Source organism: Nannospalax galili, unplaced genomic scaffold (genome assembly GCF_000622305.1).
Source record: "Nannospalax galili isolate Female #2095 unplaced genomic scaffold, S.galili_v1.0 scaffold637, whole genome shotgun sequence".
NCBI classification, from domain to species: Eukaryota; Metazoa; Chordata; class Mammalia; order Rodentia; family Spalacidae; genus Nannospalax; species Nannospalax galili.
In genome coordinates, this window is record NW_008340411.1 from 876,751 (window position 1) to 889,777 (window position 13,027).

The 13,027-nt window shown below is 41.1% G+C and overlaps 1 protein-coding gene across 1 annotated transcript in view; it reads left to right on the forward strand.

Moving 5' to 3' along the window:
• The window catches only part of Fam117b (family with sequence similarity 117 member B), an 85,485-nt gene that overhangs the window by 522 nt on the left and 71,936 nt on the right, over positions 1-13,027 (forward strand). The window contains 1 exon segment of the mRNA XM_029564653.1: positions 1-247. This exon segment is cut by the window's left edge and continues 44 nt beyond it. Within this exon segment, the coding sequence (XP_029420513.1) occupies positions 1-247 (247 nt within the window).

Consider the following 13,027-nt stretch of genomic DNA (forward strand, 5'->3'; position numbering starts at 1 on the left):
ACGCGGGGCACTAGCCCCACGCGCGGCGCGGCTCCCGGAGCCCGCGGCAGTCCTCCGCGGCCGCAGCCCCCGCCGCCGCCGCTGCTGGGCACGGTGTCGTCGCCCAGCTCGTCGCCCACCCACCTGTGGACCAGCGAGGTGAGCGCGGCCCCACCCCCGGCCCGCGTCCGTCACCGGAGGAGGTCCCCGGAGCAGGGCCGACCCTCGGCGGAGAAGAGGAGCCCGAGCGCCCCGGTGTGCAAAGCGGGTACGTCGGGGCCCGCGCGGCTCGGGGTCCTGGGGCTGGGAGCCTGGACTGCAGCGCTCTGGCAGAGCCGGGGGCGGAGCTCGGGAGAGTGGCCCTGCCTGGCCTGCAGCTGCGCTCGCTGTTTCCATCCCTCAGTCATGTCGGCCTCGGAGGTGCAGTCGCTACCTGAGGCCTGTGCCTGTTTGTGTTCCTCATAAACCCGGAGTTCTGGCCTTATGTCGCCTACAGCTCACCCCGACTTGATGGTGAGGCTAGGACTGGTTTGGCTTTTGTTTTAGTGACGTGGTTAATGCTTGCATATAGCACATGTGTGCTGCTAATGTTTCTGTTCCACAAAACAGTTTCAGATCTAAAGGCATCAGCAAAAGCAGCTTTGGATCATTGAAGAGATACGAGAACGGGAGCGGATTTTTTTTTTTTTTTAAATTTTATTTTGTAAGACTTAATGAGTAGCAAGAAATGAGAAGTTAAGCCCGATCGCTTTGGCCAAGGTGCACAGATGTGCATATATATGATGGCTAGCCTGACGGTTTGGGTATATTTCTGATACACTGATTGTGTTTTTCTCCTCTTATTGTTGCGGGACCTAAAATTTGTTGGTTTTCCGTGTACCTAATGGGTTTCTTGGAGAAGATCCTGGTTGGAGATGTTGGGTTCCAATGGAACCATTTAGAAAGAGTGATTCAGAGAACCATTTCAAATTACAGAGATAGAAAGGGTTAAAGTTTATTATGTGGTTGCCTTTTCATCAAAATGTAGTGAGAAAAGAAGTGGGTAGTTCTTAGTTGCATAGTCTGTCCCTGTCTGAATAATTTCTGTTGAAGTCTTATAGGTAGAATGATTGGGAATTTCAGGAAACTTTGTACAGCATTTCCTATACCAGTAATTAAGATGAAGTGATTTAAGAAATGGAGAGTAATGTGAAATCTTACATTTATGAAAGGTTTTATAATTTTTTATGACATTTTATTTATTGCGGGGGTGTGTGGGTGCCATGACATGCAAGTGGAGGTCGGAGGATGGCTTGGAGGAGTTGGGTCTCTCCTTCCAGGCCATGGAACTCATGCTTCAGGCTTGGCAGCAAGAGCCTTTACTAGATGAGATGCCTTGCCTGTTCTATGAAAGGTTTTAAACAGTACTTTAAACGAAGTTTGTCCTGTTTCCCAAGTAGAACCAGAGTGCAGTTTTAAATACTTTGAAAATACAAAATACAGTAACAGGCAAGTAGTTTTCATATGAGGTCTCATTTTTGCTCTTATTTAGCCTTTAGACAGGTTAAGTAACAAGTGGTAACAGAGGGAATAGCTGACTCAGGTTGTACTCCAAAGACTATATAGTCAAATTATACCAAGGAAGTGACTTTATAATAAAAGCAAGTCTGGGAAATACATAGCACAGCAAAATTGCATACATGTAGTTTCTGAAGCAACTCTTAATCTGGTGAACAAGATTGCTTCAATTTGCCTTCAGCCTTTTGGAGCCAGGATAGCACATCAGGTATACAGAAGAAGACATGCTTAATTGGGCAGTAGAGGTGGAAGGAACAGTAGGGCCTCTCAGTCTGATAACAGAATATGGCTACTCTATCAACTAGCTAATATTCAAAGCAGAGATGGAACCTGAGGAAAAATTGACTAGGTTAAATACTGACAAAATATGAAGGAAGATCTTTCCACTGATTTCCAGGAGGGTGTATTTCCTGGGATCTCAGGCTCTTTGTGTATATGCTCTTTATATTTTCCGAAGTAGAACACCCCCCACCCCCCCACAACCAAACAAAACTTCAGAAAAATGTAAACTTATTCTTCAACTAGGTGTGAGGTATACTGCCTGGTAGTATGCCTTACAGTCTTACTCAAGTGTAAATGTCTGATGGTTTCTTTTCTGGAATAAAGATATTCTTGTTTGAGTGAAACAGTTGCGCCTGTATAGAGGGGAACACATATTTTCCGTTTCGGATCTTCCTAGCACAAACTCTACTATGATTAAATCATTTGCGATTTTATATGACTAAATCCAGAGACTCTTCAATTACCAGACCCCCTTTTTGACTAAAGGGAAATTACTACCAATTGGAAGTCTTAATGAAATGTAGAAATTATTACTGTAGAAGGGGATGAGCTTTCTCCTTATGTACTACTGTAAACATGGTGACTCAAATGTCTGGGTTCATCTTGGTCAGAGTGCTAGCTTCGTCTTACTAGATGAGCAGTATGTGCTAGTCTGTGCCAGGGCTCCAGTATTGCCAAGTCCCTAAGTTGGAGATCTCAGGATTTCTACCTTGTTTCATTTCCCTGGGCTTTGCGCTAATCATTGCTTGATCTAGAACTTCTTTTCTTGATTATGATAACCTAACTCAAGCATCCACCACTAACAGCTATTTTAAATATCCAACTTCAGTGCCTGCCATCTCCATTAGCAAAGTGGCTTGTCCAGGAACTGAGATAGGCTTTCAGAAAGTAACTAGGCAACAGGGTTAATTGTGAAGTGTGTTTTGTGCTTTCTCTTTTACTTGTTTTTGTGGTATTCAGTAAAATATAAAATAGATTAAAAATGGAGAGGTAGCATAACAGCAGTTAGGAGAATAAGCTTTGTGTAGTCACTGGGTTTAATTCCTATGTTCAGCCATTTAGGGGGTCATGTAAGCATGTGCGTGCTAGGGTACATGTGTGGAGGTCAGAGGACAACAGAGGAGCCTGTTCTGTCCTTCTACTATGTGGTCCCAAGGACTGTCTGGCTTGGTGGCAAGTGTTCTTACCCACAGAGCTGTCTCACCAGTTCTAGTTTTTTGTTTTGTTTTGTTTTTTTAATTTTAAATTAGGGGCTGGAGAAATGGCTCAGTGGTTAAGAGCAATTGCTGCTTTTGCAGAGGACCCAGGTTTGGTTCCCAGCACCCAATGACAGCTCATAACCATCTGTAATTGGCTCCAGCGATTCTGATGCCCTCTTCTGGCCTCCATGGGCACTGCATGCACATGGTATACAGACATACATGCAGGTAAAACACTCATACACATAAACTAAAAATAAGTAAATCTTGGGGCTGGAGAGATGGCTCAGCAGTTAAGAACACTGGCTGTTCTTGCAGAAGACCTGGGTTCTAATCCCAGCACCCACATGGCGGCTAACAACTGTCTGTAACTCCAGGTCCAAGGGATCTGACAGCCTCTTCTGTCCTCTGTGGGTATTGCATGACACGGGTGCACTTACCTACATGCAGGCAATACACACATACACATAAAAATAATAAATAAAATATAAATAAAAATAAGTAAATCCTTAAATTATTAAATTACATTTTATTTCATTCTGTGTGCATGTTTGTATGTGTGTGGTCATGCACATGCTAGGAAGAATGTGTGGAGGTCAAAGGACAGCCTTTGGGAGTTGGTTCTCTGTTTCCACCATGTGGTCTAGGAATCAAACTCAGGTTGTCAGACTTGATTTGGGCACCTTTATCTAATAAGCCGTTTCTCCAGTTCTCCAGTTTTACTTTATTTTTTCATTTCGTTTTCTTTTTTATGTAGCACTGGTCTGGAATGCCCTATGTAGACCAGGCTGGCCTTAAACTCACAGAGATGCACCTGCCTCTGCCTCCTGATTGTTGGGATAAAAGGCATGTACAACCATGCATGATTTTCATTTTAATTGGCTAATAATTGTATATATTTATAAGGTACGATATGATATTTAAATGTACAAATGCATTGTAAAATGATCATTTTAGGCTAATAGATCTGCCATCTATTCTTTTTTGAGACAAAGTCTCATTATGTAGCCCTAGATCACCTGAAACGTACTATATAGATGAGGCTGACCTTGAACTCCCAGAAATCTGCCTGCCTCTGTCTCCCAAGTGCTGGGATTAAAGGTGTAAACCCCACCACACCCAGCCAAAGTTCATTCTTTTTAAAATGCATTTATGTGCACATACAGTGGTGTATAGCTTGAGTATAGAGATCAGAGGACAACTTGTGGAAGTTGATTCTCTCCTTTCATCCTGTGGATCCTGTGGCTTGAACTCAGGTCATCTCATCATATTTGGCATCACAGGACCTTTACCCTCATAGCCATCTTCTGGCCTCAATCCACTCTTTAGGCTATTTGAAATACCCAGTTCAATAGGCTTTTGAACAGCTTGGGCATTAAAGGTTCTGACCATCCCCATTTGTATTAGTCAGGGTTCTCCAAAGAAACAGAACCAGTAGAATGAATATATATGTATAGAGATTTATTAGCTTAGCTCACAGGATAGAGTCCGAGTAGTCCAACAATGGCTGCACCACACTGGAGAGGCTGAGAATCAGTAGTCACTCAGTTCACGAGGCTGGATGTCTCAGTAGTCACAATCTGGCGCTGAAGGTCTGACGAATTCCAAAAGGTCAGCTAGTCTTCAGTCTACAGCAGCAAGACAAACTCACCAGAGAGAAGGCAAGCAGCAAGAAGCCAGGCGTTCTCTTCTGCCATGGCCTTTTATACGGGCTGCCATCAGAAGGTAACACACACATTTAGGGTGTGTCTTCCAGCTTCAGATGATCCAATTAAGAAGATCTCTCTCATTTCAGTTAATCCCAGATTCAGTCACATTGATACCCAGGATTAGCTATCACACCATTATTTGAAATCTACCTATGTTGTTTGAATCCTCCTAAACTTAACTACTAGCAGACAGCCTGCAGTTATTAGGAGGCTTACTAGTAATAAAAACACTAGATCTAACATATATTTGATTTATTTTTTTTAATATGTTTTATATATGGTAAAAAAAAATCCATGAGAGCCAGGCATGGTGGTGCTTGCCTTTAATTCCAGCACTCAGGAGGCAGAGGCAGGTGGATCTCTGTGAGTTCAAGGACAGCTGGGGCTACAGGGAGACCCCGTCTCAAAAAAGACATATATATATCCATGAGAATTTACATGACTTTTTACTGCCAGAGGCAATTTTTACCAGAGAGATGAACAGCCCAGGTGGAGATGATCACATCCCAGGGTGTGTTCTAGAAACACTTGAAATGGCAACAGAAGGTGGCTGCTGAATTATCGTAGTAGTATAGTAATAGTACAGTTAATTGTATGTAATTATGAGTTAATGCTACATCCTCATTTTTACTTACACCTCTCTTGAGAATGGACCCCAGCTTGGCATGTGTTAGTATGTGTAAAGTTTGACAAATGCTAACTTTTTGTAATAGGTTTATTCATATTTTATAATATGACTGTCATCTACTTATAGACAGCAGTACAACAGAATATACCTATATTTTATACACTTACGGCACAATCTAACATTACATAACCTAACATTAAACTCTTTTGTGATATTTCTAGGCTATGCAGGTATTCTTTGAGCTCTTTCAAATTGTCGCAGAGTCTCCATCAGAATTCTTGTGTAAATGTACCTGAGCAGTTTCAGAGCCATGCTGTTCAAGGGTCAGTTGTATATTAATAGCTGTAGGCACCCGCATGCCTTGTCCTATGATTCTCTTCCATCCAAATGTTCTTGGCTTGTGTCCTTATAATAAATATAAATGAATTCTTTCCCTGAGTTCTGTGAGCCACTCTTGGAATATCACTAAACCTTAGAAGGTGTTTGCCAGAACCTGTGATTTATATCTGGTGGTCAGAAGTTCAGGTGGCCAGGACTTAAAACTAGCATCTGAAGAGGGGGCAGTCTTTTGAGGCTAAGCCCTTGTTATGATTTGAATGTGACATGCCCCACACATGCTCTCACAGTAAGGTAAAGCCCAGGTTCCCAGCTGATGATGCTATTTAGGAAGGTTCTAGAAACTTTAGGAAGTGGGATTTAGCTAGAGGAGGGAGGTCACTGGGAGTGGGTCCCTGGCCCCTTCCTGTATTCCTTTTTCTATGCTTCCTGGCTGCCATGATGGGAAATTGCTCCTTCATTCTCTTCTTGCTATAATGGATTGATTCCTCTGAAACTGTGAGTCAAAGCAAATCCTCTCTTGTTTCTGTCAGGTACTTTTGCTACAGGGATAGGAAATGTAACTAATACAGTCTGTAAGCTGTGAAGTTTGTGCTAACTCAGGGTAGTTACAGTCAAAATTGAGTTGTCAAATATCCATTTGTTGACAAGTTAGAGAATTGGTGGTAGGTGTTTGTTAAAAATGCAGTTTCTAGCCAGGCGTGGTGGCGCATGCCTTTAAGACCAGGCTGATCCTTGTGGGTTCCAGGACAACTGGGGCTACAGGTGAGACCCTGTCTCAGAAGGACCAAAAATAAAAAATAAAAAAAAAAATGAAATTTTCAGGGCTGGAGAGATGGCTCAGCAGTTAAGAGCAATGGCTGCTCTTACAGAGGACCGGGGTTTGATTCCCAGCACCCACATGGCGGTAATAACTGTCTGTAACTTCAGTTCCAGGGGAATTCGACACATGACATGCAGGCAATACATTCATACATATAAAATTAAAAAATGCAGTTTCCATCTAACTCTAGCCCTTAAAAGTCCCTTCTTCTGGTGATTTTGCTATACTCTATATTGAAAGAATAGTTGCAAAAGCCTGCAAGGAAATGACTTGAAAACTCATTAGGAAAAAAAGTATTAGTACAGTATTCATATGTAATTTTCATGGTGTGGCTGATATGTTGATGGCAAGATATTCTTGGTAGTTTCTTTGCATGCAGTACAGTGTGTGAATTTGATTGTTTGGGTTGGGAAAGTGCCAAGAGAAGCACAAAAGATGCAGTTCAAAAAAAGGTTTATTTTTAATTGCGTGTGTGTGCATGTGTTCGTGTGTGCGTGTGCTTGTGCGTGTGTGACCGTGATACCCACAGAGGCCAGAAGAGGCTGTCAAATTCCCTGGAGCTGGAGTTACAGGCAGTTGTGAGTCACTTGAAGTGGGTGCTGAGAACCAAACTTGGGTCCTGCAGAAGAGCAGGAAACATTCTTAACTTCTGAGCTATCCAGCCCCAAGAAATGCACTTCTTTGAACTAGTAGTCAGAATCAGAAAGCAGGTTAGCAGAACCTCCTATCTGTGGCATGTTTGATGAACCCCCTATCTGTGGCATGTTAGCAGAACCTCCTATCTGTGGCATGTCTGTTTCCCAGTGCCTTATGAAAGATAGTTCTAAAAATTCAGTATTTCTCTTAACATTTGGAGGATAGCTGCTAATTTCACACCTTCAAGGGAAGCCTTTTGACTTGTGATGACTGCATTTTACAATTGAAGTTGAAGCGCATTATAAAACCTAGCTCTTAGTTCTGTGTCTTGGCTAGTATAATTTTTCACTTAAATTCAGTTCTGCAAATTTGATCAAACTACTCTATTAGTACATAACTATGCAGTATAAAGTATAAAGATGTAAAAACAATTAATCCCCCCCCAATGCTCCAGAGATCAAGATTAACCATGCAAGACAGGTACTACGTTTGTAATAGTGATGAGTGCTCTAGTATTCTAGAAAGTGAATAATTCTGCAGGGATGGGTATAGGAGTTCTCTCAGAAAAGATAGCTTTCGGGGTTGGAAAAGGAAGAACCAAACTTGGCAGGTGTCTTAGTGGTATGAAAGTACACATCATGTTCAGTCCTATGTCACTTAAAATGTATACTATAGAGGAATATTAGAGAGGGGTACAGGGAGGGGTAGGAAAAGAGTAGAAAAGCATATTGCAGAATGGCCTCCAGTAAGATAGTATGAACTACTCAGTGTGAACTAAAATGAATTAGAATATATTCCACAGTTAATATTTGCTCTGGAGCTAGACTGCCATGGTCACATCCTACCATTTGACAAATGCCATTGAGATTTATTGACTAGCTGTTTAACTTTAGGCAAGGTCACTTGCTACATAATGGAATACTTTATAATACTGTAGAAGATTGTCACAAGGATAAAATCCTTGTAATCTGACCATAGGTAGAGAAATTTCTTGGTGTTAGGTATTTTCGCCATCCTCCTCAGGCAAATAATTAATTTATTATTAGTTGTATTTATGCTCTTAGAGTGAGGCATGAGTTACATGTATGTTTAGGATGAATGAAGTATGAATTTTGAGATGGAAGCATCTGGAGGATAGTAACTCACAAAGGTGTTGAACACCCGATTGGAGGTGTGTTAGAAATGTGTGGTACCCATGGAAGAGACCAAAGAGACCTTCAGTTTGGGAGGTGTGTTGGGATTGAGAAAAGGAGAAATTGAAGACGGTAGTTTGGGTGGTTCTACTAATTGATAGCACAGTGGGAAGGCAGATTTGAGACAGGAAAATAAGCTCAGTTCTAGACATATTTTGTGCTCTCAGGAAGTCTACATAATTTTGTAGATCGTGGCAAATAACAGTTTTAGAACTCATGGATGCAGTTTGAAAAGGGGGTAAGAGATTGGAACTCATTCATTTCCATGTGTGTCTATTTCATACTTTCTGCTAAGCATTTGCATATGGACAGCACCTAAAATGACCAATCACTGGAATGGATGTGATGGTAGAATGCTAAGAATAGGACTCTGTGAGAAAACAAGCATTTCAGAGTTTTTGGGGTTCTTTCTTTCTGTTTGTTTGTTTGTTTGTTGTTTTACCAACTGTTTTGCTGTGTTGCCCAGGCTTGGTCTTGAATCTCCAGCCTCGGCTTCCTGAGTGCTGGAGATTGAAGGTGTGTAGCAGGTTCAAAACAATCATTTTAAAGATAAGAAGGACAGCCAGAGAGTAAGCCTGGGAACATGGTAGGAGGGGAATAATAGTTTAGCATTGAGAAAGTCAAAAGAAAGTTTGTTTTCAAGTACAAGATAGATAGTTGTTAAAGCTTTTGAGATGCTGTGAAGAAAATAGATAGGCCAGGCCTGGCGAATAGGGTTTTGAATTGGCATTTAGGTCAACTGATGATCTCTGAAACAAAGTAGTTTGAATATCAGCATGTTGGGGGCACAAATCAGATTAAAGAGAGTGAAGTAGAGTATTTAGTTACTTTCTTTGTTACTCTGACAAAAACAATTTAAGAAAGGAAGAGTTTATTTTGGCTTACAGTTTGAGGGCAAATCTATTGTGGTGGGGAAGTTTTATGGCAGCAGGAGTATGAGGCAGGTGGTCACATTGGGTGTGTAGTCAGGAAGCAGAGAGGGAAAGGAAGGCTGGGTCGGGGAGAGGGCCGGGGAGAAAGACTGGTGCTCAACTTACTTTCTTTTTTTTTTTAATTCAGTTCAGGACCCCATCCCATAGAATGATGCTGCCTGTATTTAGAATGTGGCTTTCTACCTCAACCAGGTCTAGAAACTCTCTCGTAGAAGTGCCTAGAGGCTTATCTCCTAGATGATTCTAGATCCTGTCAAATTGATAGTATTGACTGTTACAAATCCACCCTTGTCAGTTGACACCTAGACATACCATTTCTTCAAATTTTTTTCTTTTTTGAGACGGGGGTCTCAAAAAACTTGTGTTAAGACACCTTAGTACAGTTGCCTCTCAGGGCATCCTTGAAGGGACTCTACAACTTTGTCATATATTGCCTGGTGTAAGATTCCATGACCCCCAGAATCTTAAGTCTTTTCATGTCTGCAAAAACAGTACCGTGGAGATGATGCTACAGAGTTCTGCCTCCAGCTTGAGATGTAGCCTGACCTTGTTGGCTGGTATTTGCATTGCCTTTGTGTGTCTTCCAGGCTGAATGTGGCAGACACTTCCCTAGGTAGCTGTTCTATAGCAGTGAACTCCTTCAGTGGCATTCTTAGTTTAGGTCCTCTCAAATTAAATTGGATCTTCACAAGGTGAAGCCTTTGGTGGGTTGAATCTTACCCTCAGGATACCTTTTGTCTTATCCCATGTGCTTAACACCAAGTTTCTCTTTAATGCGGATTAATCTCTGTAACAGTTTACAACTGATTTCAGAACTGCTGTATCTGTAACTTTGTTAATATTCACACTCTTTTCCTTGCCAGATTGCACATCTCCTGGCTTTCAACTCCACTTGTTATTTCTCTGTAGACCTGAATGAGAACCATGAGCTGTAACCATGACACAGCTTAAATGCTGTCTTGTTGTAACTTTACTCTGCCAGACACCTTAGTCCATTACTTTTGAATTCAGCCTCACTCGGGTTCTCAGAACATGCCAGAATGCAGCCAGATTCTTTGCTAGAATGTAACCTGAATGTCCTCTGGCCCACATCCTGGTAAGAGTCCTTGCTCCCCCTGAAACCTCATGAGCTGAGCCCCCACTGTCCATGTTTCTCTCAGCACTCTTATCTTCTAAGCTTCCATCAGAGTGGCCTATAAGGCTCTGCTTATAGCATTTTAAGGGTTTTTGTAACCCAAAGTTCCACTCTTTCACATTCCTCCTACAAACCAGTTTCAAAGACCTAAGAACCACATGATCAGGTTTATCATAATAAAGCCTCCCACTTTTGTTACTTGTTTTTCTTTCTTAGTTACTTTTCTTGTTGCCATGACAAAATACCCAACAGCAACTTAAGAGTTTATTTTGGCTCACAGTTTGAGGGTACAGTGTTGTGGTAGGAAAACCGAGGTGGCAGGAGCTTGAGGCAGCTGGGCACATTGGGTCTGCAGTAAGGAAGGAGAAAGAGATGAATGCTGGTACTCCGCTCGCTTTCTATTTTTTATTCAGTCCAAGACCCCAATTCATAGAATGGTGCCTAACCACTGTTAGGTTAGGTTTTCCCACATCAGTTAACACAATCTAGAAAACTGCTTCATACGATGATTCTAGATCCTGTCAGGTAAACAGGCAATATTAGCCGTGATATAGAGTTAAGGATTATAAATTGCTCTGAGGTCAGTGAAAGGAACAAGGTGGTAAAACTGAACAAAGCGTTGTGCTAACTAAAGTCCATTTATTTATGCAATGAAGACATTTTCAGCATGTTCATAAGGTGTCAGGAAAGGATTCACAGAAAAATTGCAAGACTAAGAGAAGATGGTTGTGGTAGAGTCCAGAAGTCTCAAAAACCACGAGAACACTTCTTTCACTAAGGAAGGGAAAGGGGTAAGGGTGTGGTTCAAGATGACAGATAAAGCAATATAGGGAAGGAAGTTGAGAAAGGCAGCAGCTTCTGTCTCTATACTTGAAGAAAAAATAGCATACTTGTCTTAATGCTATATTTTAGAATTTTTTTTTAGCCAGAGTATATGTAAATTATTAAAAATGATAAATAGCACTGAGCTTGTAATCAGATCACATCTGTCCACCCCCACTCCTGTCCACTAGAGACAATCGTTTTCAACTCACAGGAGTTTCTTTGGTGCCTATCCATTGCTGCTTTAGGAAGTTTTTCTTTTCAATTTTGTGAGCTATGTAGTGACTTCTTCCTATAGAAAATGCAGGCTTGTCAGTAGTTAGTGTTAATGTTTAAATTCTTCTGATTATGCAAATACTGTTTACATTAGAACCTTGTAGTGTGCTATGAGGTTCCCATCCCTGCTGCCCTTGGTAATGTCTCTTTTGGAGTCTCATTTCCCTCTTCTAAACTGGCCCTGGATCTCTAGGTCTCTGCCTAGCTATTGTGTTACAATTTCCTGGAATTCCCTTCACATCTCTATTTGGATACTCTTATTTTGTTAGAGCATTTTCTCCAATAAGTTTTTGAGAGAGAGTATGTAGTGTTCACTGATTGAGCTAGCCCTAGGGATCTGTCTGATTCCACCTCACCAGCTCTGAGATGATAAGCATGGGCCACCACACCCAGCCTTTTGTACATGGGTTGAGATCCTGGTACTTGTAAGGCTGAGCCATTTCCTGGCCCCTGGGTTTGTTGTAAAGAAGTTCCTATGTGATTTTAAATCTTGGGCAAATAGTCAACAATGGTCTTACCCTCAGTTTTTACTGTATAAGTAGGTAATGAGATAGCTGCTCTACGACGTGTATAAAATATGCCCTTCCTTAAAACAAAAAATATGTTTTTCTTCTGTGGAAAGGTACAGTTAAACTTAGCTTACATTGTTTGAAATTAATGTTTTTTGTTTTCCACAGGTTTTTAAAACTCATATAAGGAATCACAAATTATTTTTATTAAGTAACTGATGTAAGTCAAAAAGGAATTTAATTTTTCTGCTGTGTTTGGGAAACAGATGTATATATTATAAATTAGTCGTAATCTTATCATATGCGCAACTGAAAATTTCATGATCTACCCTGAGAGTCTTCTGGACTCTGGAAAGAGTCCTGCCGTTTATAGGAAAGCAGTGAGTATTATGCTGCAGTTTTCAGCTTTTTGCATGAATAAGCTTTTTTTTCATATTCAACAAACACAAGAAGGAAAGAAATTGTAGATTTAATTTAATTTAGAGGTAGATTATTTTTTGTGTATTTTTTAAAATTAAAAATATTTTATGTATTATTTGTATTTTATGTGTATGAGTGTATTGACTGCACGTGTGTAACTGCACCCATGCCATGCAATGCCTGCAGGGTTCAGAAGAGCCCTCCCCCCTTTTTTTGAGATAGGGTCTGGGGTAGCCCTACCTAGGCTGGCTTTGAACTCACTGTAACCAAGGCTGTTGCCTCTCTCTCCCAAGTGCTGGGATTACAGCTCTTAACCATCATGCACAGCTTTATTACCCTCTCTTGTTCAACTTCCAGCCTTTCTTTAAGAGCTTTCTTCTTTCTCAGTCTCTTTTCTATTTTATGCCCTACATACATACGTATATTCATGCAGACACACATTTATATGCATGTACGCATGCGCAATACAAAGGTAAATCTAGATTTTGCATATCAGAGAAGACCTATCTGAGTCTGGCTCATTTTGCTTAATATGGTTTTCTCCAGATCTGTCCATTTTTTCTGTGAATGTCATAATTTTATTCTTTTTTT